The 23,511-nt window shown below is 39.6% G+C and overlaps 1 protein-coding gene and 1 pseudogene across 4 annotated transcripts in view; one reads left to right on the top strand and one right to left on the bottom strand.

Moving 5' to 3' along the window:
• The first annotated feature begins 546 nt into the window (after nucleotides 1-546).
• Nucleotides 547-23,511, top strand: part of EPCIP (exosomal polycystin 1 interacting protein) — a 28,666-nt gene continuing 5,701 nt past the window's right edge. Inside the window, exons 1-3 of one of the 4 annotated variants that reach the window (XM_063115723.1) lie at nucleotides 547-611; nucleotides 17,871-18,424; nucleotides 21,491-21,662. In XM_063115723.1, coding sequence (XP_062971793.1) covers nucleotides 17,893-18,424; nucleotides 21,491-21,498 — 540 coding nt within the window. In that variant the 5' untranslated portion in view covers nucleotides 547-611; nucleotides 17,871-17,892 and the 3' untranslated portion in view covers nucleotides 21,499-21,662. Of the gene's footprint in view, nucleotides 612-3,258; nucleotides 3,424-17,870; nucleotides 19,130-21,490; nucleotides 21,663-23,511 lie in introns of those variants that run through there. The other 3 variants (XM_063115717.1, XM_063115708.1, XM_063115712.1) reach the window with 3 other exon arrangements.
• LOC134365455 (uncharacterized protein C9orf85 homolog) lies at nucleotides 8,187-17,642 on the bottom strand (annotated as a pseudogene).

The raw sequence follows: 23,511 nt of genomic DNA, 5'->3' as shown, positions 1-23,511 counted from the left end.
TTTATTTGTTTTGTGGCTTCTAACATTTAAAAAATTAACTTAAAAGAGAAAGAGACAACAGGACTGCATCTTTGGAGTTGAAATGAGTTCATTTTCTCTTTGGAACAGCCATAATAGGACACTTTTTACACTAGCGCAGGCATTTACCATAAGTAAGAATTCATCCGCCCCAAAAGAGTGGAACAGCTCACGAAGGTAAAAGTTTATCAAGGAGTCTCCATAGTTTACACCTAATCTATTCAATTTCCTACTGAAGTGGAATTTCTTCCGTTTGTGTCAATCCTTCAGGCTCAGAATACAGCAGCAGTCTCCTCTGTTTCTTCTGGAAACTTCGCAGCATAGAACCCCAAAAGAACGGCCAGTAGTCACCAAGGCAGGTTCCTTCCTGCTGTGTGGTTAATGAAACTGGTAGGCTGGCTGCTTCCTCCTGGTTGCCATGGAAATGACCAGGCCGCTGGCCCTTCAAAAACGGAAAAGAACAGCAAGTGCGAGACCACGCATTCCACCCCGGCTCTCAGATTAAACCAGCTGTCACGCCAGGGCGAGGGATCAGCGGCCAAGCAGAGGTCTGCAGAGTGGAGAGGCGAAGGCTCGCGGTGGAGCTCCGCGATGTAAGTAATTCTCTGTTCTTCTTAGAGAGCGTGTCTAGCTTAACAGACAGTTTTTTGTCTTTTGGGGTTTTTTTGGCAGCTGGTCGGTTCAGGGATCCGAACCCGTGACCTTGGTGTATAGGACTGTGCTCCAACGGACAGTTTATAATAGGTTCAGAATTTCTGCTGCATGGCAGGAAGGTTCTGTGACTTGTTCTGTGATGGTGGCTTGAAGAGCCACTGTCAGGGTCACCTCCTTCTTGTAGCATTTGCATTCTCAGAACATAATGTACATATGGGTGATTTTCACTGTGAAACACTTTTTTTAGACTTGCAGGCATATGAATAGCTCTTTATTGAGATTCTGCCTTGAAAATATTTTCATTAGGCAAAGAATGAAATGATCTTCTCATTTAGTCCCTAAATAGATAAACTCATTTAAGGCTCATACAGCAGATATCTCCATGGAATCTGAGCTTGTTTCTATTTTAAAACATCTGGCTATACTTTTCTGTTCTTCAGTGCTAAATAACAAGTAAATACAAGAGATATGGATCATATCTCTTCCTTATCGTGATTGCAAGTAGAGAAAACTAGGAACTTTCAAAACGTCGGCTTATATTGTTTCTGTGTTTTTATCTTTAATAGTATATTTATTGCCTGTTTACACACTCAGTTTTTTACAATTTGCTCATTAGAAAGCACAGAAAGATAAAAAGAACCTAAGTTTAGATGAGCATTAACATTTGGATTGGATGGTTAACTTTTATAAAAATTGGTCTATTTATTCAAAAATGGGAAAAACATGATAAATAATGAATAATAAATGCAAAATAAGGGGGATATTTTAGTTCAAAACCAGTAGCCCATACACTGTCCTGTGTATATGTCATTGTTTAATAAACATGTTTTTGGACAGTTTTTAGCAAAAAGTGTGTTAGTTTATATTGGGGAAAGAAAATATTTCAAAAGCATTGTGCATAGTATTTATTAAAAACCTGCTCTTATAAGACTTCACTTGTTTGAAAATTTGTTTGAATTTTTGTTTAATGACAAGAATGATCGTTGAAAAGTTTTTTACTTTTTTCTTTTAGACTGAATAATGCAATATGTTTGGAAGATAAAAAGATTTTTCATTAACTTTTTTTCTGACAGAGATTTTCTGAAAATAACAATTCCAATAAAGTATTTGTGGAAATGAGTGCTTTTAACAGCCAACTTGGATTTCCCAACTTTCTTTTCCACACCAATATTTTTCATTGCTTAAAGCTGGAATACTGTTAGCTTTTAAAGTTCAGTGCCCAGTGGCTCACGTCTGTGTCTCTGGGACAGTAAGTTGGTGGGTCCTTGGGGAGGACAGACAAACCACACTGTTCTGTGGGCAGCTGTGCAAAGTTAGGGGTTTGAACTCCAGAGATCCAGTTAACTGAGCATATACCAACTCATTCAGGGAAAAATTTGGGGGGTTTGGCTCATTGGTCAAGTAGAAACATACAGGAGCCACATATTTAAGACTTCCCAGTGGCTCAAACTCTGGGGTATCCTTTGTCCCACATTCCATGACTTCGTTAGCAGAAGCAGCACTCAGTTCATATCATCCTCTATTTTGATTATGAACTTAATATTTTTAAATCTAATTTATAAACATTCCTTTTTAAAAAAAAGTTTCTGAAATATTTATTTATCATAGAACCCACTTGATTCCTTTCGTGCCCTACTCATTCAGCATGAGGTTTATAAATGTATTTTAGGTTAAGGATCACAGCATCTAGTAATAGAATACAAAGCATGGAATATCATTTGAGCAGGCACGTGACCCTGGAGTAGGAAATAACACTGTAATTGCCACCCATGACTCCTTAGAGTACGTGGGTACTTCAAAAAGTTCATGAAAAGATTTGCATTATCTTTCAATTCTATTTTTCCATCATCTTTTTGAAGTGCCCTCATATATTTAGCTGTCTGGGTTCAAATCTTAGCCATTACTAACTGGCTCTGTGTCCTTGGACAAGCTATTTAACCTCTCTGTGTCTCCATTTTCTGATATGAAGATGGGGCCATAATATCTACCTACAGGATGATTGCAAAAATAAAATGATATAAAACATGTGAAATACTTAGAGTAGTACATGGCACAAAAGAAGCATCCACTAGATGTTATTATTAATGAATAAAAAGTACGTACAGTTTTTGATTGGATTCTGTTTTCAACATTCATATATCTCTCATGTTTTTTATTTTAAACTACATTGCCCCTTATCAATGACTATTTTCTATATTTAGCTAGCTTAGCCTTGGGAACACAGAGCTGAGAGACAGTAAAATATTGATACAGTAACATTTCTCCTTTACCTAGTAGTCTGAACTTTCTTGGGAAACTAGAGCTGTACATTTGATGTGTTAAGTTAGAGATCTCTATTAGACATTCAGGAAGAGCTATCAAGTAAAATGCTGGACTCACGAGCATGAAGCTCAGGGAAGAGGTTGGGAGCTAGAGATATACCGTGGTTAGTCATCAGCCTATTCCTGTAGATGATATTTGAATCCATGGGGTAGTGTGCAATCACCAAAGAAGTTGATGCATATAGAGAAGGGAGCCAGGCCCTGAGCTGGGACATGCAACATGACAGGGTAAGAAGACCAGATGGCAGCCAAAGGGACTAAGAAAGAGCAGCCATCAAAGTAGCAAGAAAACCAGGAGAGTGTGGTGTTGTGGAGGAACAGAAAGTTCTTCACTCAAGACGAAGGGAGTAGACAACTATGTCAAATGTTGGTGAGAAGTCATGTGAAATGAATGAGGAAATTAATCACTGGATTTGGCACTTTGGAGGAGGTGAGCTTGGAGTCACTGGGACCCTGATGAGAATGATTCCAATGGAGTGAGTGGCTTTTTGGAGTAGCCTAAAAATCTAACACAAGCAGGTACTGGGCTCTGTATGATTACAGAATTGCTTATAAAATCTCGTTTTTAATTTATTTTATTGTAGACTGATATAGCAATCTAAGAAAAACAGGTTTGAGTCAAGCAAGAAGTGTTGCCTATGCCCCTAACTTAGAAAATTTTCATGAAAGAGGTGAAATTTGAAGGCAGTTTAAGAGATGATGATGGTTTCTTAGCTGATAAGACACAGAAGTCATCCCCAGACACCGAGCAACATAAGCAGCATGAGCTGGGAATTGAGTGCAGATTGGAGAATGAGAAAACACAGTGGAATCCCAGAGATCACACAGGTGTGCGCACATGCGCACACCTCCACCCCACTCTGGACTTGTTTCCACAGTACTCCTTGATGCCCATCCTTTCCCAGTTTTGATCTGTTTCCCATAAAAAGGATTACTTCCCACTTGCATCTCTGAAATGCCTGGTCTCCAAGGTCCTTAAGGATACCAGAATCTTCTCTGTGGCCAGGAGGTCTGAAGAATTCATCTGGAGTCATGTCTAGACACCATTTCATGGGCACACAGTTTAGCTCAAATTGTGATGTCCAAATTGTCTACTGGAGCTCTGCTGCTGTCACAGAAGTAATCTTCAGAGAGTCATCAATGAGATCAGGAGGCACTCTTTAAATAAACTTATTTTGGGATAATTTTAGGTTTATAGAAAAATTATGACGATTGTACAGACAGTTCCCATATAGAGTTAACATCTTACATTAGTATGGTATATTTGTCACAATTAATGAACCAGTATTGATACATTATTATAAACTAAAGTCCAAATGTTACTCAGATTTCCTTAGATTTTACCTAATGCCCCTTTTCTGTTCTGGGATCTCATCCAGGACACCACATTACTTTTGGTTGTCATTCCCAGGAGGCATTTCAAAACTCTTAAGAATCTTTCTAGTAAGCAACAAGGTTTAAATGTTCTTTGGTTCCAATATTTGCAACTAAAATCACCAAAGGAAAATTTAATTCTTGCTTTTCTAAAATTTAATGGTTGGAAGTTAAACTTGAACACAGATGAAAGGAAAAAGCTTAGGGCTGATATCTTGAGGTAATAGCTCAAGGTATTTTGTGGGAATGTGGTAATATACAACTGTGAGTGGAATATTGAATCTCCTTTATTGTTCTGGAAGGAAGTGATTAAAATATTAAAGGTTTGCCAGCCTTTTTTTGTTTCTCAGCTCCTAGCAAAAGGATTAGTGTCTGACTCATTCTCCTCAGCAACCTCTCTCATGTAATACTGGCCCAGTAATTTGAGCAAAGCTCTCCCTGAGTTAGCTTTAAGACTGTGCTTAAATGTCAGGTTGTGGGGGAGTTTGGAGCATGGGCTGGTATAATCCCTCAACTGAGAGCAATTAGGGCAATGGCTTTGTGATGCTCCCAAATGTCTGTGAGGCCATGATATACCAACTTGGCTCTTGTTTCCCTTAGGCCCTGGGAGGGTGTGGGGTGAAAAGGAAGGACAGCCATCAGGCTGGACTTGGGGCTCATGGCCCCCGTTCTAGGCAAGTGCATTTTACCCTGTGTCCCTATTAGATTCACAGGAATGTTCCAAGGCAACCTCAGACCTGGACTAGGCTTTTTGGTAAAAGTCATAGGAGGTTAGGGTTATATCCTGGGACTTTGCCAGATGTCATTCAAGGATGACGTACAGCCAAGCCATAGGAGAGTAAGATCAAATTCCCACCCTCTGACCCATACAGAAAACTCATTATGGTTTTCTTGCCATAGCTGGGCCATACAATGAAATGCCTGCTGAGGAAAATGGTACATTTTGCTTGCTGATTTGATAACATAATACACTCCACAACTCTAGGAGGTAAATGGCCAAAGAAGAAGTGAAAGGTCAATAATATGCATCATTGACTTAGCTAATGTAGGGATTCATTTGGATAATATAAAAATTCAGAGAGCACCGCTGTGTGTCAGGCACTGTGCTAAGGACTGGGAAAACAATGGTCAGTAAGAAAACCAAGGCTTTCTCGCATCAGAAACCTGACTTCTACAGCACACCAGCACCAAGAGATCCAGCATCCAATAAGCAAACTAAGGTTGGCCAGTTAGCTCAGTTGGTTGGAGTGTAGCCTTATAACACCAAGGTCACAGGTTCAGTCAGATCTCAGTACCCACCAGCTGCAAAAAATAGATAAAAATTAAATAAATAAATAAATAAATAAGCAAACTAGTGGGTGAAATCGACACCCAGCTGAGCTCAATGCTTTTGAAACACAGAATATCTGCTTTTCAGTCAGTTCTTATTCATCTTAGTCTAGAAGCTCCTAAGCCCTTTAGTCTGTGTCTATGATTAAATTGATTTAATCTCAAAGCAGTAATCCAATCAATACCTGAAGAGATCCTGACTGCACCAGGCAGTGGGCACAGACGAGATTCCATTAACACTAATAACTTGTATATCACTGGCTTGTGCCCCCACCTACCTGATACAGATCCCCTGCCTCTCCCCTACCACTATGTCTACACAACAGCCTCCTCCAATTATTTCTTAGAGTCCCCAAGAGGGTCTTGTGTGTGCTCACAATGGTTCTTTCACATACTCCTGTCCCCAACCCCCATTGGATGTTGACTGCCCCTTGCCTCTGCTGTGGGGCTCTCTGTTGATTCAATGACCAGAGAGCCGTGTCCAGGGGTGTTATCCAGGTGTCCCAGTCTGTTATCAAGGAGGATTTGAATGGTGCTGCCTGCCCTTCTTCCTTACTGTGCCAGAGCTGAGCTGTACTCAGTACAGAAGTGAGGAGAATGCCTTTGTCCATCACTCAGCGTCACACTTTGTCGCCTGGGCAGGGGCCACTTGTGCCCCACATCTCAGAATTCTTGAAAGCACTTCATGCAGCCTCTGCCTGCAGCTCCACTGGACTCAGCCTAAGGCTGGCCTGGGAAGACACAGTGCCACTGTACCGTCTCTCTGCTCATCCCCGCCCCAGGCTCTTATGCATTCTTTTCACTCTTCCTTCTTTCTTTTTCAACAATTCCACTTACGCAAATAACTGCCTAGATGTGCTCACCCCCTCAACTGTTTTTTGTTTTCAAATTGGTAGAAATTTAAAAGTCTGATACCAAGTGTTAGAAAGGATAACGAGCACTGACACTCTAATACATTGCTGTGGGGAAGGAGGAATAACAATCCCTCTAGAAAAACAATTTCATATTATGTAGTAAAACTGAAGATGCATGTACTTGATTCCCACTACCACCACTAGAGACATACCTAACATAAATGCACACCTGTGTACCAGGAGACACATATAACAATGTTCATGCCAGTATTGTTTGTAGTAGGAAAAATTTGAGATAACTCAAATGTTTTTCAACATTAGAAAGGATAAATAGGGGGCTGGCTGGTTATCTCAGCTGGTTAGATCGCAGTGTGGTAACACCAAGGTCAATGGTTTGGATCCCCATACTGGCCAGCCACCAAAAAAGGAAAAGGTAAACAAACTATGGTATGTAGATACATGGAAAAATCCACAGTATTTAAGATGAACAAATTATGGCTCTTGCAACCCGGATCAATCTCACAAATTTTATAACAATGAAAAAAAAAGAAAAGATACAAAATTACATGCGTATTATGTCTGTTCATATATAGTTCAAAACCAATGCTTCCCACTCATTTTCAAATGGTTCAGCAAATAAGATACACATGTCCAGTATAACCATCTATTGAGACATAAAGAAAACGTGGTAAAATGTTAACAACAATTGGGACTGTAGGTGAAGAGTATGCAAAGGCTCATTGTATTATTTTGCTACTTTCCTGTAGGTCTGAAATTTTCCAAAATAAAAAGATAGAAAAGAAGGCAAAAATCAGATGAAGCTAATTTCTATTGTTTAGCAGTAGAAATATTAGTAAAACTACAAAGAAAATAATTATCAAAATTCAGGACAGTGTTGACTCTGGAAAGAAGGATGAACTTGTGATGAGGAGAAGCCTTGTGGGGGCATCTGGTGCTGGCAGTCTCTTCACCTAAGTGCAGATGTATGAATTTTCCTTTATAAGTATTTATTAGACTACATGAATAAATTCTGTGCATTTTTTCTGTATGTGTATTTCGCATGAGACAATAGGTAAAAACAATGTGATGAGGTATACAAAAATACTTTCAAAGAAAAACCACTATATACTTGTTAAACATTATTATTTAAAAAAGACCTGTTTTTGCTTTGTAACAAGCAAATATAAGTAAGGGGGCTTTTGCTATGTTAGTCATTTACTTGAGATCATTCTTCCAAAAGGTACTTACCAAGGACCAATTTTTGAGGCTAACAATATAATAATGTCATCTTATTTTTTCATGAGATAATTCTTATGCAGCCATCAATTTTGAATCTTGTTTAGTTTGATATGAGGTATAACATTCTTCTAAATGATTTCCATGAACTGAATATGATACCCTGATACTTATTTTGGCAGACATTCTAGCATATGCGACTTAAAAATTTGTTGTGGAAAACTCTGGCTGAAAGTTTTATAATTATTCAAATATGATACACAATTTATATTATTCATGTATAAATTTTGCCTAAAACTTTTTCTGATTTCTTCATTAGGATTTCACAGAATTTTTTGTGAAACCCAGAAAGTCAAAAGTTGGTCAGAATTTCACATTTTCAAACTGACTTTTCATGTAGTTATAGTAATCCATTTGATTCCTTTTGCATATTTAAATCAATATCAAAATCTAAATCATCAACACTTTCTTTTTTCTACAGCTTCTTCTACCATTGGATCTTAGATTATTTTCAATATTTTCTGACTTTTCTGGCTCTTTATTAAACGGAATAACAATTTCTTCTTTCTTTCCACATTTTGTACAGACTTCAAGTTCATAGGCACATGGTCTACACATTATGCAAAAGACTCCTTTACTGTTTTTTGTAAACATTTAGCACAGTTTTTAGGTTTTGATAATGATTTGTATTTGCTATATTTTATATGCCATTCAAGAGCTTCTTTACAGTGTTGACATACTCTATCATGAAGTTTTGCATGAATTTTCTTGGTCTGAACACTCTTATCAAACATAATTTTTGAAGCTAAAGGTGTTCTGGTACTTCTGAGGCCTGGAATGAGCCACATTCCCTTTCTGGAAGCTCACTGCTGAAACCACAACCACCTTGAGCCAGATGCAGGGAAGAAGATCCCTCTCAAGACATGTCCAAATGCATCAGTTTAGACTTGGCTGGGTCCAGTACAGGGTGATTGCTCTGAGAGAGCATTGAGCTTCTCACTTCAGAAGTATAGTGAAGGAGCTTGAAACACAGTTGCTCTTAGAGTTTAGGATCCAGTTTAGTGAGAGTAATAAGCCACGTGAAACAATTAGCATACATTGTGTAGCCATGAATAAAGAAGGGTTTTATTGTTTGGTCCAAAGGGATGGTTCAATGTGGTAGTTTAGTTTCCTCATACTCTCTGTATTAGTTTCCTATTGCTGCTATAACAAATTTCTACACACTTAGTGGCTTAAAACAACACAAACGTATTCTCTTACATTTCTGGAGGTCAGAATTCCAAAATCAGTTTGACTGGGCTAAAGTCAAGGTGTCAGTAGGGCTAGTTCCTTCTGGAGACCACAAAGGAGAATCCATTCCTTGTCTCTTCTAGCTTATAGAAGCTGCCAGCATTCCTTGGCTTGTGGCTACATTACTGCAATCTTTGCTTCAGATGTTACATTGTCTTTTTCTTCTCTGTCTTCTCCTGAGTCCCTCTTACATGAACCCTTGTGATTACATCAGGCCTACCCAGGTAATCTAGGACCTTCTCTCTATCTCAGGATCCTTAACTTTATCACATCTGCAGAGTCCCTCTTGCCCTGTATATTCATAGGTTTCAGGGATTAGGACATTGACATGTTTAGGGGCCATTATTCAGTCTAGCACAATATCCATTGGGCACAGTAGACTAGATAGTGGATCTTCACAGGAGACCAGAAATAAAGTGTTTTGTTCACATCCCATACCCCTGCTGTTCCTTTAAACATTTTATACACGTTTAAATTAGTAGAAATGGGAATTTAACAATTAAATGGAAATTTAATTTCCATTTCCCAGACTAGCTTACTAATAATTTTAGGATCTCCTATTCTCCACAATTTACAGGAAGACATTTGTTCTGATTTGATTTGTTGTAGGAAAAAATCATGCAAAGAGGCCTTTTTGTTTTATGCTGGGCTTGTTCTGTACTCAAATTTTTGATACATGTAATGCATTAATAAACCAGTTACTTTAGACTTTTGGGGGGTGGTTTTTCAGATGCCCTGACAGAGCATGCTAATAGATTCCTGTTATCACTATAATTTTGACATTATAAAATATCATAGTTTATGAACAGTACTATAGTATTCTGTATATTGTAGCATACATATGAGGAGTGGTAATAATATTTATGAATAGCACTAACAGATATACGTATATATAACCACATGCATCTTGCTTTGCTCTTGTTATATAACCTTGTGTGGTAGGATTATCATCCCGCGCCACACTGAGAGAAATGACACTCTGAAAGGCTCTTGGACCTGCTCAACCATGTACAGTGAGTTGAACATGAACAATTTCAAAACTATTTTGAATTGTGTCCCCTTAAGACCCAAACTGCATGCTTGAAGCTAATGTTGTCAAAATTCCAACTTATAGAGACATGAACTTTTACTTCCTCTTTTTCTAGCTGAGCAAATATATCAGATGATAGCAGATAGTTTGGATCCTGCTATTACTGATCAAAGGAGATAGCAATACATCAGAATCATGGTGAACTCAGTTCTGCCTCTCACAATAAACGATGTAAGAGCCACAGTGAAAGGGAAGTGGTCTTCATCAACAGAGACTGCACAGAGTGGTGACTTCAGCATTAGACACTTGTAAGGGCATGTGAAAATTCAGTGGCTTGTACCAGGGATGGGGGTGAACTGTTGGGGAATGTGAAGAAGAAAGAAAAGACAACACTGATCACAGTAAGAAAACATTGGGGAGAGACCCAGATTAACTTAACCTTCAACTTTATACGCTTTGAAATATTAAACCACAAGGATATCATTCCCCTTTTAAATATCTTCTTACGTAATGTTTGTCTCTAACCTACCTCCTGCTGTGCATTTGTGGAACAGAGCCAAAGAAAAGAAAAATGCTAAAAATCCATGTTCTCAAGAAAAAGAAATTTTTCAAGGTCCCACACCTAAAGCCTTCACATAGTGCCTCTGTGAGCTTCTCACCCACATTCTGCAGAATAGCCAACCTTCCTTCTTGACCTGAATGGGAAGGGGGACTGCATAGCCATGGACAAGTGGGAGCTGGACCGGAGAACAGGTGACCACTCCCTTTTGGGTCCCTAGGGAGGAGTCTCCATCCCTGTCCCCCCCCCCCCCACCATGCTTTCTATTTCTCCTTGCTGTCCCTCTAACAAGGGGCAAGGTAGGGATAAAGCTTAAAGTGCAAACACCCTTGGGCAAGAACATGTTGGTTGGAATTCCTATTGGGGATTAAACAACTGATACTAGACCCCTCTCTGAGAGTGCATTTTCAGCCCTGGGCACCTGGAAGGAATGGATGAGGGATGATCAGGAATGAAGATGAAGATACGGCAGAGGGTTCCCAGGGATGGGAGAGAGACTCTGCTTACTTCATAGCTTACCCATAGCTAGTCCTCACCAGCAGCTGGGCTTGCTGCAGCCTAACGAGACCACGAAGAGGTTCCTGACTCTCAGAAAATGACCTGTGCTTCTCTCATGGCTGCTGGGGAGCATAGAGGATGTCTCTAGGAGTGGCATGCCCAGGCAAGCCATGTGGGATGCTGTGAATGAGACAGTGAATGCTGCCCAATGCTGCCCATTGGGCCCTCCTGCATCACCGGCTACCACCAGCTACCTCCAAGGGGTTCAGGCAGCTATTTCGACTGCATGCTCACAGGAGGGAGGGAAGCTCATCCTCATCCTCACCTCCCCAGTCCTGCTCTCTTGGTCCTTTCCACTCCCTCAAAGATTTCAGATATTGATATAGATTTAGAAATAGAGCCTGGAGTTAGAAGGAGTCAGCAAGCACAGAGATGGAAACCTTCAAAGAAAATCCAAAAGACAAATGTTCTCTTATTAGTAACTCATTGCCCTATCCCTAGTCTCCCTCCCCACAATCCAGTATCCACCTGGCAGCCTATGTTCCCTTCCTTAAATACAGCTCTAAACAGCTCTCCCCAACCACAAACCTTTACTGCCTCATTTGGTTACTTGCTGGGGCCTCCCAAGGGGGTTCAAAAGGGGCACACAAGCCAAGCAAGTGGGGTAGAGCTGAACATATTCAAACTTACATTTTTATGTTTCATCTCAATTTTTAAAAATTTCTACTGTTTGTGTATTGTTTATAATGTAAATAATATATGGTAATGCATGTATGGACTTTATAAATAAAAAATTTACATTTACTGGGGAGGGTTTGGAGGAATCAGTAAAGAGACATGAAAATCAACTACACTGTATATTGATAAGATAAAAATATATATATATATTTATTGATGAGGTGAAGATCAGAAGAGTTCAGAGACCAAATTGCTTCCAGCATAAAGTCCAAACTCCTTAGCGTGGCCAGCAAAGTCCTATCCAACCCTGTCTTGCGTATGTTCCCAGCCTCATGGGCCCCAAGACATCTTATACTTGTTCTAAACACACAAGGTACTTTAGTCATTCTGAGATTTTGCTCAAGGGACCTTTATATCTGCACTGCCTCATCTCTTTTAGCCCCAACTCATCTTCTGCCTAGGCCAAACAGCACCCCCTCTGAAAGCCTTTTCCTTTTCTTCCTGCCCAGCACTTCATCTGCATCTGCTAATCACATCGTCTCATGATTAGTTGCCCAGGTGTTTGTTCCCAGAGTACATTCTAAGTTCCTTGGGCAAATTTCAAGTCCCTTGAGGGCAGAGATGATATCTTTTTTTATTTCCAACCACTTAGGCCATTGCCTAGCCCCAAATAAATGTTCTCTAAATGTTGATTTCTCATTTTCTTTTGAGAAAAAAGGATGGAAAAATCATAGGTGGCAAAACAGTATTAGCACCTGCTTTATTAGTCAGGGTAGGCTAACTGCCATGAAAAACTTAAAAATGTCAGTGGCTTAGAATAGTAAAGGCCTATTTGTCCCTCACATCACAGTCTAATGCCATTAAGGGGGAGAGGGGAGTTCTCTGCTCCATAAGGTCATTTAGGGACTCAAGCTTTTGTCTATAGTTCTGTCATCTTCTAGGGCCCTGGGATCCTCCATGGAATCTTCCACCACATTCCACTGCCAGAACTCAGTCGCATGGCACCACTTCACTGCAAGAAGCTTGGAAATGAAGTCCAGCAGTGTGCCAAGGGAGAAAAGGAGAATGTGGGTGTTGGTGTGCAATAGAAACCTATGATATACCTGGCTTGTAAGGCATAATAAGTGGCTTTATGCAACCATGACATCAACTCAGGTGGTGTCAATGCATCTAAATTTTTCAGGCAAGCTGCTGATAACTGTGTATGAGAGTTAAATGTCTGAGCCTTTAAATCACTGAACATGTCTGAAAACCAGAGCTACTATTCAGAATAAGTTAAAATGTTATTTTTATATTGAAGCTGAAGAAATCTTGATTGAAATTAATACTAGCAACTAGCTGCATGAAGGCAAAGACTTCTGAATTGAGCAGATACAGGCATTATTTACTTCAAAACAAATTCCACACAGATTCCTTCTCAATCTAGGATTACACCCAACATTTAGATAATGTTTATACTTGGCTCCAAAAGGAATGTTTCAAACTGGACTAGTTCTGTTTATAAGAAGATATTAGTAGTAAGGAGATATTGTGTCAGTGGGAGGATAGCATTTGGACCACTTGCCCAAAACAGATTTAAAATTTCATGAATAATGATGTTTTGAATTCTATAGTCGTAACACAAAAGACAAAAAATAATTGCAGAAAAATCTAGTGACATTCTCCAAATCTTTACAGCAATTAAAAATTAAAAGCAGTTAAAAAATTTAATTCAGAAGTGAGTTTAATTAAAAATCAGAAGTGGTTTTTATTTTGAAAGTGAAAAGGCAATTAGAAAAAACTCAAGAGACTGGGATAATAAAAGAGCCAGAAACTGATGAGATGCTCCAGCAAGAAACAGATAATGTCGAATATAAATCTGAGCTATGGCCCTGGGGTTAAAGGCAGAAGAAAGCCAGGGTCTGAGCATGGCAAGAAACACATTTCAAAAGCCAGGACTTGGGGAGATAGGCAACGATGTCTCTCACAAATGCTCAAAGTGTGTCCCTGTAAAAATCCTTGAAGATTCTGAGGAGGTGAAAATAAGGGGTTTCCCAGTAAAGGAGACAATTAGGAATCCTAGGTGTATCCCACAAAGTGAGGCATATATCTGCACTCCTGGAGTGTATTTTATCAAAGTGGTGTCCAGTGTTTACTGAGACCAAAAGGAATTGGTGGCCATGCTCACACATGGACTTGTGGGCACCCACTGTTCTGACTGCCTACCTTGCCTTTTTCTGGTATTGGTCTCTGATTTTCCTTTGTAGAACCAGTTCTGTCCTCTCAGTGCATTGTTACCAGTGTGGCTGATCCTATACATCAGTTCCAGGGCTGAGCATGTTACTTAGAGAAGTCAATGCATTTTTGACTGATACTATTGGGAAAGAGAGACTTTGGTTCTCTGGGAATTAATCAGTGGTAAAAGGTACACCTGGATCTAGTAGTGACCGTCTTGTCCCCAGAAGGTGTGAGCTTGTCTGAGAATGAAGCCCACACAGACTGGGGAAAGAAGAACTAAGAAATGAAAAGATTCCTGACAACCTCTTTTTTTAGTAGTTGGATCAAGCCATGCCTGAAATCCTTTCTTGATTTTTTAAACATGTGAGCATTTTTTCTTTTTTCTTTTTTTTACTCAAGCCAGTCTGAATTGGATTTCTCTAACTAGCAGTTAAAAGAATTTTAGTAAATAAACATTTGGTGAACTGTGTTTTTTCATTTATTCAATGAAATTTGTTGAGTCCTTGCTACATGCACCGTGCCTTGCTATAGGCACTGTGCTGGAAACTGAGAAGATAAAGCCAAAAAAGAACTCCCTTAAGGAGTTCTGCCCTAGTGGAAGAGACACTTGAACCAATAATCAAAACATAGTGTGACAGCCACTATGATAACAATTTGTATGGGGTGTAAAGTCTGCACCTAACTGTGCCCTAACTATGTGTGTGGGTGGGAGAAGTCATGATGCTTATAGAGGAGGTAATACCTGAGTAGGGAAATACTTCTTGAGGGGGAAAAAGAAAAGGGAAATTACCTAAATAATTAGCATAGGATGACAACAGTTTGAAAAATTTAAAAACGTAGGGCAGAGAAGATTGATGGGCCATGGGGGTTGTAGGGGTGTCAGTGGGAAGGGGGGAGTCAAGGGATCCTGTTGGCCTGACACATCATTTTTTCAGCCTCCCCCCTTTCTGTATGCTTCATCACTGAGACTTGTCCGCTATCCCCTAATATGAGCCTGCTCCACCCCCACTGTGGTCAGAGCCATAGGAAAGGGGCAGGGACGATGTAATGTATTTGTCCCCATCTGCTTATGCCATACTGGAATATGCCCACAAATGAATAAATACGTGGAGAAACAAGGATATTCAAAATCTATATTCAACAAACCTACAGAAAGAAATTCATGGTAAAATGAAGAAGAAAAATGTTCAACTGTTATCTTTGTGGTCCCCCCTCCATAAACTGGCTACCAGGGATGTTTGCTCCACTGTGTACACTCTCAGTGACTCTTCCTGCATCTGGCCTCCTTGTTCTGGCCTTTGGGCTCCCTGATGTCCAGGAGGCAGAGACCACGCTGAAGTCCAACCAGGACCTTGACTGTTGCATAGTTGCTCACAAATCCTTTTGGAAACTGCCAGTCCCACATGTTCCAGCAAAGCAATATCCTTTTCTTTTCCCACCTTTTTCCTCTTCCATACACACCTCTGAACAGTATCAGCTCCTGAAAGAATCTCTCACCTGGTTCTGTATAGTTGCTCTTCCCTCCCTTTCGCTTTAAGCCTGGGGTCAGAGTGGGCCAATGGTATTAACAGTAGTCCTAGTTCTGGGATGACAGGGTTATGGGGACATGAAGTCCCAGAAACTCTGGTGGAATCTGGGACAGCCATTCATCTAAAATTATCTTGTAATGAATGCATCTTTCACTGTTCTTTACTAAGGGGGGTAATCACCACCACATTCTAGCACTAGTTAAAACTGTTTAGCCTCTTGTTCACAGAGAATTCTGGCTTTCTTGAGTTTTTCAATGCTCTTTATTTTGTTACAAAATGTACCTACTAATAAATCCTTTAAGAAAATCCTGTGCCAACTTCAGATAAACACAAAGCACTGTAAGCTGCCTATCCAGTCCCCCAAATGGAATTTATTCTATCTCTCTGCTATCTTCTTATAACTGTCTGTATGTTCAGTATAGCCTTCTCAGTCCAGCCGTATTTGTCTTCTTCCTTTGAGTATGCACCCCTGCAGGGCAGGATCCAGGCCTTGATTATCTTTGTTTCTTCTGCTTGGCCTAGGCCAGAGCTGGCGCATGGCCCGTGCTGGCGCATGGCCCGTGCTGGCACGTGGCCCCACCTGGATCCTGACCTTGCCTTCTCCCCTTCCCCACTACTGCAGTCTCTTGGTCCTCACAGGCAGGCCTGGCCTGGCCTTGGGCTCTGACACCACAGCCAATTGGAAGCAGAATCAAGTTCATTAGAACATTAGCTCCATGACAGCTAGGCCCTGGATTGTCTTGTTCTGGGGCTGGATCTCTGGGGCTAGCAAAGTTCCTGCCACTGAGTAAACTCTCCATAAGCATTTGTTGAATGAATGAATAAAGGAATACAGTTACAATTGCTGTGAACCAATAATATCTCACCGTCTGTTCAAGTTGACTCAGCTGAGCTTATTTTTATCCTCCCTGCACTTCAGCCACCTACTGACGGATTTGTGCTGTTTGCCTGTCTACCTGGTCCCCGTCACTTTTAGCTTTGCCTCCTTTGGATTCTCATTGCCTTGCTTTGCCATCAAGATGAGGCTGGCCTCATCTTGCACCCTGAGCTTTGCGTGTCTGCCTAGCCTCTCTCCTGCTGTTACCATACTCTTTGGACACATGTTTAACTCTCAGACTGACCCTTCCATCTATCGTGCAACCAGCCCAGCAATGACCACCAAGCTGCAGCAAGAAGGGTCCCAGCTTCCTGAGCTGGGACGGTGGGGGGCGAGGGCTTTTCCACACCCCCCTGACATCGCCCAGCCCAGCAATGACCAAGCCACCTCTGGAAGCCCCCCAGTCTCCCCTATGGGAATGAGGGGGTTGCCACAGGCCTGAATCCTGCCCCTACTCCTTCCTCCTTCCATCCCATTTCCTTCTCCTTTCTTCTCTTCTCCTCCCTCCCAACTGCTCCACAACAGCCTAGAATGTAAAAAATAATAATAAAATTTCATTTTCTTTATAAATAAATAAAAAATTGCCTCCTAATTTATTCAGATCATTTAGCAATTTTTATATATTGCTTAGTTTTGGCCCGACAATAAATTGTTTGACAAAATCAATTCATAAAATGTATTCTGGAATAGCAGTAGATAAATCAAGATCATTGTAATTGGTGGGCGATTAGTCTTTTCTTTGTCTACTACCACAGTTACAATTTACTCTGATATGCACATACATTCCAGGAGGCCAGGAAAATAGTGAATGGACCTAAAAACAGATAAATATGGTTGGGCTGAGGGGAGCATATTTGTCTAGTTAGGAATTAAAGTTTACCATTAACTACATGCTTCTTTGGTATTTATGCTATGTTGCTTAATAGGAAGTGCTTGGGTTGCTGAATCCAACAAGGAACTGTTTGTCTCCTGAATTCCAGGAAGTCAGATATTGGGGAGGGAGGAGCAATGCATGTTTAGGGGTGTACAGGTACTAAATGTTAGTAATTGGATGTGTGGAGGATGTGCTCACTCACGTAACTCCAAGTCCCCGCCTGTAGAGAGGATGCGGTAGGTCTCCTCTCTGACACCCACTCTCGCTCTTCTGTTGGCTCATTAGTCTCGCTGTCAGTAGACATCACTTGGAGTTTTATGCCTCTGGTTAGCAGAGTTCAGAGGCTTGGCTGCTGCCTCTCGTGAGGTTCTGAGAAAAGACCATTCCTGGTGCTTGGGTTCAAGCATTGCATGCCTTTATAAGAATTGCAAGAGAGAAAAGTTTACCATTTGTTATTTAGGGGGTTCTTTTTCCACATGCTGTGTATTTCTAATGATAGGCTGTGATAACAAAGCTGCATGTTTTCTTCCAGGTGAGTGCCAGTGAATTAGCTCATGAAGGTGAGACAGGAACACGCTGACCCACACAGGACAAGCATGGCACCGCCTTCCAGGCACTGCCTCCTCCTGATCGGCACACTGGGGGTCTTTGCATTGGAACGCTTCACGAAAGGTCAGGAGAATAGCACGCTAATTTTCACAAAGGAAAACACCATTCGGAACTGCAGCTGCTCTGCAGACATCCGGGACTGTGACTACAGCTTGGCTAACCTGATGTGCAGCTGTAAAACTGTCCTGCCTTTTGCAGTAGAGCGAACAAGCTACAATGGCCTTCTGACCATCTGGTTCACAGACACATCTGTGCTGGGCCGCCTGTTGAACTTCACGTTGGTCCACGACTTAAAGCTTTCCCTCTGCAGTACGAACACTCTCCCCACTGACTACCTGGCTATTTGCGGTTTGAAGAGGCTTCGCATCAACACCGAAGCCAAGCATCCCTTCCCAGAGCAGAGCTTACTCATCCACAGCAGTGGGGATGGCAACTCCAAAGAGAAGCCTGTGTTGTCACACGAAGGCTGGCAAACATGTATGTATATCTCATTGTTAGATATGGCTCTATTCAATAGAGACTCATCCTTAAAATCATATAGTATTGAAAATGTTGCCAGCATTGTCAACAACTTTCCCGAGTTTTCTTACTTTAAAACCTTCCCAATGCCAAGCAGCAAAAGCTGTGTTGTCACATTCATTTACTGACAGTGTAACTGTGTCCAGGCTCTGGGAACTTTGGCAAACGATGGTTATTTTTAGTAAGGAATCTGGGAATAAGGCCATGAGATAGGTATCCCTATACGTATAGGATATAACTGCAATAGCACCCTTCACCCCAAGCCCCATTCACAACAGAGCCACACGTACAAATAACCAGCTCTCTCTGCTCCACTCCACACCCAGCTGTGGGAGTGTTTTTGAAAAACAAAATAAAAAGAAACCAAAAAGCCAACTTGATTGCATCCAGAGACATGTCTTGAGAACCAGCTAGAGGCTCAATCTTTGCCACTGGGAGCCTGTGGAGAAATGGCGCATCAGCAGTGGTGAAAGCAAAGCACATCAGGGACTGTGCAGTGGAGCTCAGCATAGGAGATGACCCTCCAAGAAAGGAATCTTATTTCAAAATACTGCCTTAAATTTTTTCCGCTTCATTTTGTGACATCACCTGGAATTCCCCTAAGTAGAGAATGATAGATTTCGGAAGTTTGGGGACTGTGAATTCCACAAAATGATTAGGTTCCATTATACTGATATTTTTCAAATATCTCATTAAGGAGAGACGCATTGAGAAATGGGAGTTTTGAGAGTGTTTGTTGGAGGGGGGAGGTATAAAAGGTGTGTATCGGGAGGGACTTTAGGACCAAATGATAGCACCAGGGTCCACAGAGAATGAGGCAGAAATGAAAATTGGAGAACACAAAAACAATTGTATATACAGTATCTCAACATTTTGCTTAGAGCAAGACCTAACTCCAGAGAAAGTGCTTCTCTTTTGCCTCCTCTTTCATTTCCTTCTCTTTTCTTTCATGTCTTCTATCTTGTCCCTGCTATACCACTTCCCTTATTTCTCCTGTCATTTTCCTCTTCCCTCTCCTCCTCCTCTTGCTCCAGAAAATCAGAATGTGGATGAACACCATTAGAACTGCATTTAACTATGTTAAGGGCTAGCCTGGGACTCTACTACTCACTTATAGCATTATTCCTATTTGTACAAATGCCCATATTACTAATAGATAATTAACAAGAACTTTTAGGGCTCAATTCATTTGGAAGTTTAAGATTGGAAAGTTAAGACACTTTATATGGCATGGTTGACACAAAATGGCTTATATGTGTTGATAAAAGAAACCAAGGAAAGATACTTTTAAAAAAATTAAATAGACTCATCATTGTACAAAAATAATTTTCCCTCATAGAGACCCAACTTACCATTAAAGTGAAATGTAAAGAATCCATGACAATTTGGTACAAATGTCTAAATTTAGAGTGCAATGAAGTTGACATGTTATTGTGTTTATGATGCCATAATGATAAGAAATGGTTTGATTATAAAAATAACAGAACGTCCTGGGGTTGATGACTTTAGATCACATTCATCACATTTTTTTCCTCTAACCCTTAACATAGGGCAATTGACATAACCTGAGATTTCTACATTTGCTTAAGTGGTGGGGTATTTGGCCATTCAGAGTAATTAGAATGAGTTCATAATGTCAGGGCTTCAGATAGGCCAAAAGAAAGACCAAAGTATGAATTTTAATAGGGAAATGTAATGACCTCATTAGTGACATTGAACTTCAGAGGTAATATTAAAGTGATAGAAAAAGATAAAGGAGAGAGAAAAAAGGGGGAGAATGAAAGGCAAAAAAATATAAGTGAAAAGATTAATGATAAATATATATGTCATTTGTTACTGAAAATGTAACAAATTGAATTTTAATGGATTTTTATTAATAAGGCATAAAATTAAATGGTGCTAGAAATTGTATGCATCCTATAAATATCTTCCAGTTGGTAGCTTTTAATAGTTTTAAAGCCCTTCCACATATGTTTTAAGTCACACTTCTGAGAAATCATTGTGGGGCAATGTGACTTAAAACAATAGAAGAGAAAAGCTAATTTAGTTATAAATCAAGCCTGAGATTTCCAGATTTCTGGACTGAAAATGTGGGTCCAGTTGTGCAGTTGTGGGATAAATAAGGAGCAGAGAAAATCCACAGCACAGATATGGGGATAAAAGGCATTTGACACTCAGCTGCAGGTTTGGGGGACAACAGGTAGTGGTGGGGATGATGGTAAAGTGAGGGTGCATGCCTCATCTGAAGGTCCAGTGTGGCTCAGCTCCAGCTGAGTATTGCCAGGGAAGAATACAATGGAGCTAGATCTGATCCTTCAAGAGAATTAGGAATTCCAGGTTTTCATCTGAATTCTTACAATTTGTAAATGCTGTCATGCCAGTTAGCTTTTTTGTTTGTTTTAAATATCATCAGGTGGGGCAAACAAACTATGACAGTGGTTCCCATCTGGCCTGGGGCTAACAGTTTGTCACCTCTGGCCAGCAGTGTGCTGGTAACCGCCAGCTCTCCAAAAAAGTATGCAGATATATATGTACATAGTTCATTATAAATTTTACTAATATGAAAGGTGTGTAGCACACAACCTACAAATGATAATAAAATATATATTACTCTTTATTATAAACTCTACGTGCACAATTAATTCTCAAAGAATGCTTTAATTGATTTTTGCCAAACTCTTGTATCCAAAAGCAACCTAGGATTGCAATTGGTGAGTAAGTATAGTTTTGGCATTAATATTGGTTGATATTTTCATTTATGTTAAGAGTAAGAGGAAAGTTAAATAACAAAGATATACATGGGAATGTCATTTGTTAGTCAACTATATAAGCAACTTCTTTGCTGAAGCAAATAATAGTTTTCAAATACTGGAGGAATATTTCCTTGATTTTGGGAATTATTTACAAAGCAAGGGCTATAGACATGACACACTTTTAAGTTTAATCTGCATTGTTAATATTTTCTCCATCACACTCAACAAAATAATAACTCAAACTCTGATATGTAGTTTTTTCCAATTTCAGTGGTGTGAATACTGCCAGCATAACCAATTTCAAGCTACCAAGAAAACACGGAGTGGAGAAAAGATGCACAATAGGACACCATCATACAGTATTTCCACCCTGCATATACGATAGGTGCAAATAACCTCAAGAGCATGAATAATAGTAAAATGTAGTAATAATTAGGAAACAATGCATTTTGAGTATTTATTACCTTTGTTTTTGACATAATTTATTTAATTGTAAGTTTATATAATTTAATTTTAATCATGACTGTGCTTAATGATCTGCTTGCAAAATTCCTGAAAATTTAACAGTCAGCTCTCATGAGCCAGTACATTCCCACACCAGCACCCCACTGACTCTGGTGGAAAGAAACACTGAGGGAACTGAGTGAAGACAATGAGTTTAGGGTATGGAGGATCACTTGCAGTATTGAAATGCCCAATTTCCTCACCTGCCAGAACTGGAAGTGGAAATTGTAAGGGTTTGCACCCATCTTACATGCAGTATCTCACTCTTCAACATCGAAGGGTTGTGATCCTGAAAGTTCCTACGGTGGGAGATGGTGGGGTTGAGGAATTTAAGGCCATATGAGAAAAACGAGCTAGGGGTTAAAACTCTCGATTGAACCTATGAAAGCTTTCCAAAAGGAAGGAAAGAAGAAAAGAATGAAGAAAAGACATGAATAACATTTTACACACATTAAATAGGTAAAAATGGGAATTGGACAATCAGTTTTTATTTCCCAGACTTGCTCACTAATAATTTAAGGACCTTCCTTTCTCCAGAATTTACAGGAGAATGTCTGTAAATCTGATTTGATTTGTTATAGGAAAAATGATGTGAAGAGGCCTTTTTGTTTTATGCATTTTAAATTGAACAGAACCCCTAGTCACAACTCAAAGTAACACAGACTCATGTTTACCCAATCTAGACTTTAGAAAAGCTATGAGGGGAAGCTGGCTCTACAGAGAGTAGAATGTATCATAAAGCCTCACCAATTTAAATGATACAGGCACAGTATGCGGACAAATAAAGCAGTAAGAATAGCTCAAAAACAGATCCCAACTTTTTAAAAATTGGTATATGTAAACAGTAAATTCACAAACCCATAGCAAAGGGAAAGGTAATTCAACAAATGATGTAAGAAGCAAAAAAAAAAAAAAGATGATTAGAAGAATACACATTAAAATATTAGCAGTATTGTAACTGGGTGATGGTATTAGAAACAATTTTTATTTTCTTCTTCCTGAGTATCTGGATTTTCCAAATTTTTTTGGATAATCATTTTTGTAATAGAGAAGACCCAATAAGGGTATTTTTATATAAATAAGCAAATGATACTGAAACAAAGTCTTACTACTTAAAGTTACAGCCTTACCTCATAACAAACATCACAATGTTTACTTAGATATTAATTAAATAATATTAATTAAATGAAATATTAATTAAAATGAAACTATAAAACAAGTTAAAATATGAGAAACAAAAAGCAAGAGACTAACGGTCTAATAGAAAAAACAGGGAAATAGCTAATAACTGAATAAAAATTTTTATCTAAGAGAAATGCAATGGGATACTAATATTTCATCCATTAGATTGGCAAAAAATAAAGTTGTTTGATATTGAGTTTTGTCGTGCCTGTAGGCAAACAGGTATCCTCACATAATGCTGGTGGGAGAATAAACTGGCATAGTCACTTTGAAGTACTATTTAGGAATATGTCTTAAAATGCACTCAAGCTAGAACCTAATACTTCTATTTCTCTATATCTACCAAGAGAACCCCCCCACCCACGGATGCACATAAGTCAATAGTAAAAATTCATTTAGCCACCCACTTATAAGTGTACTTTTCTGTATGCATGTTATACTTCCATAAAAAGTTTTAAAAAGAAGAGAATGAACAATATGACTAACAGTCATGAAATTATCATACATAATTGACAAATATGAACATTTTTGTCACATTTAAGATTTTTTAATAAAAGAAATAAAGCACTATTAGTTTTATAAACTGCAAAGGTATTATAAACTGGA

The sequence above is a fragment of the Cynocephalus volans genome, chromosome 1, assembly GCF_027409185.1.
Source record: "Cynocephalus volans isolate mCynVol1 chromosome 1, mCynVol1.pri, whole genome shotgun sequence".
Classification (NCBI taxonomy): Eukaryota; Metazoa; Chordata; class Mammalia; order Dermoptera; family Cynocephalidae; genus Cynocephalus; species Cynocephalus volans.
Note: the sequence above shows the minus strand (reverse complement) of the source record. Positions and strands in the feature narration are given on the sequence as shown.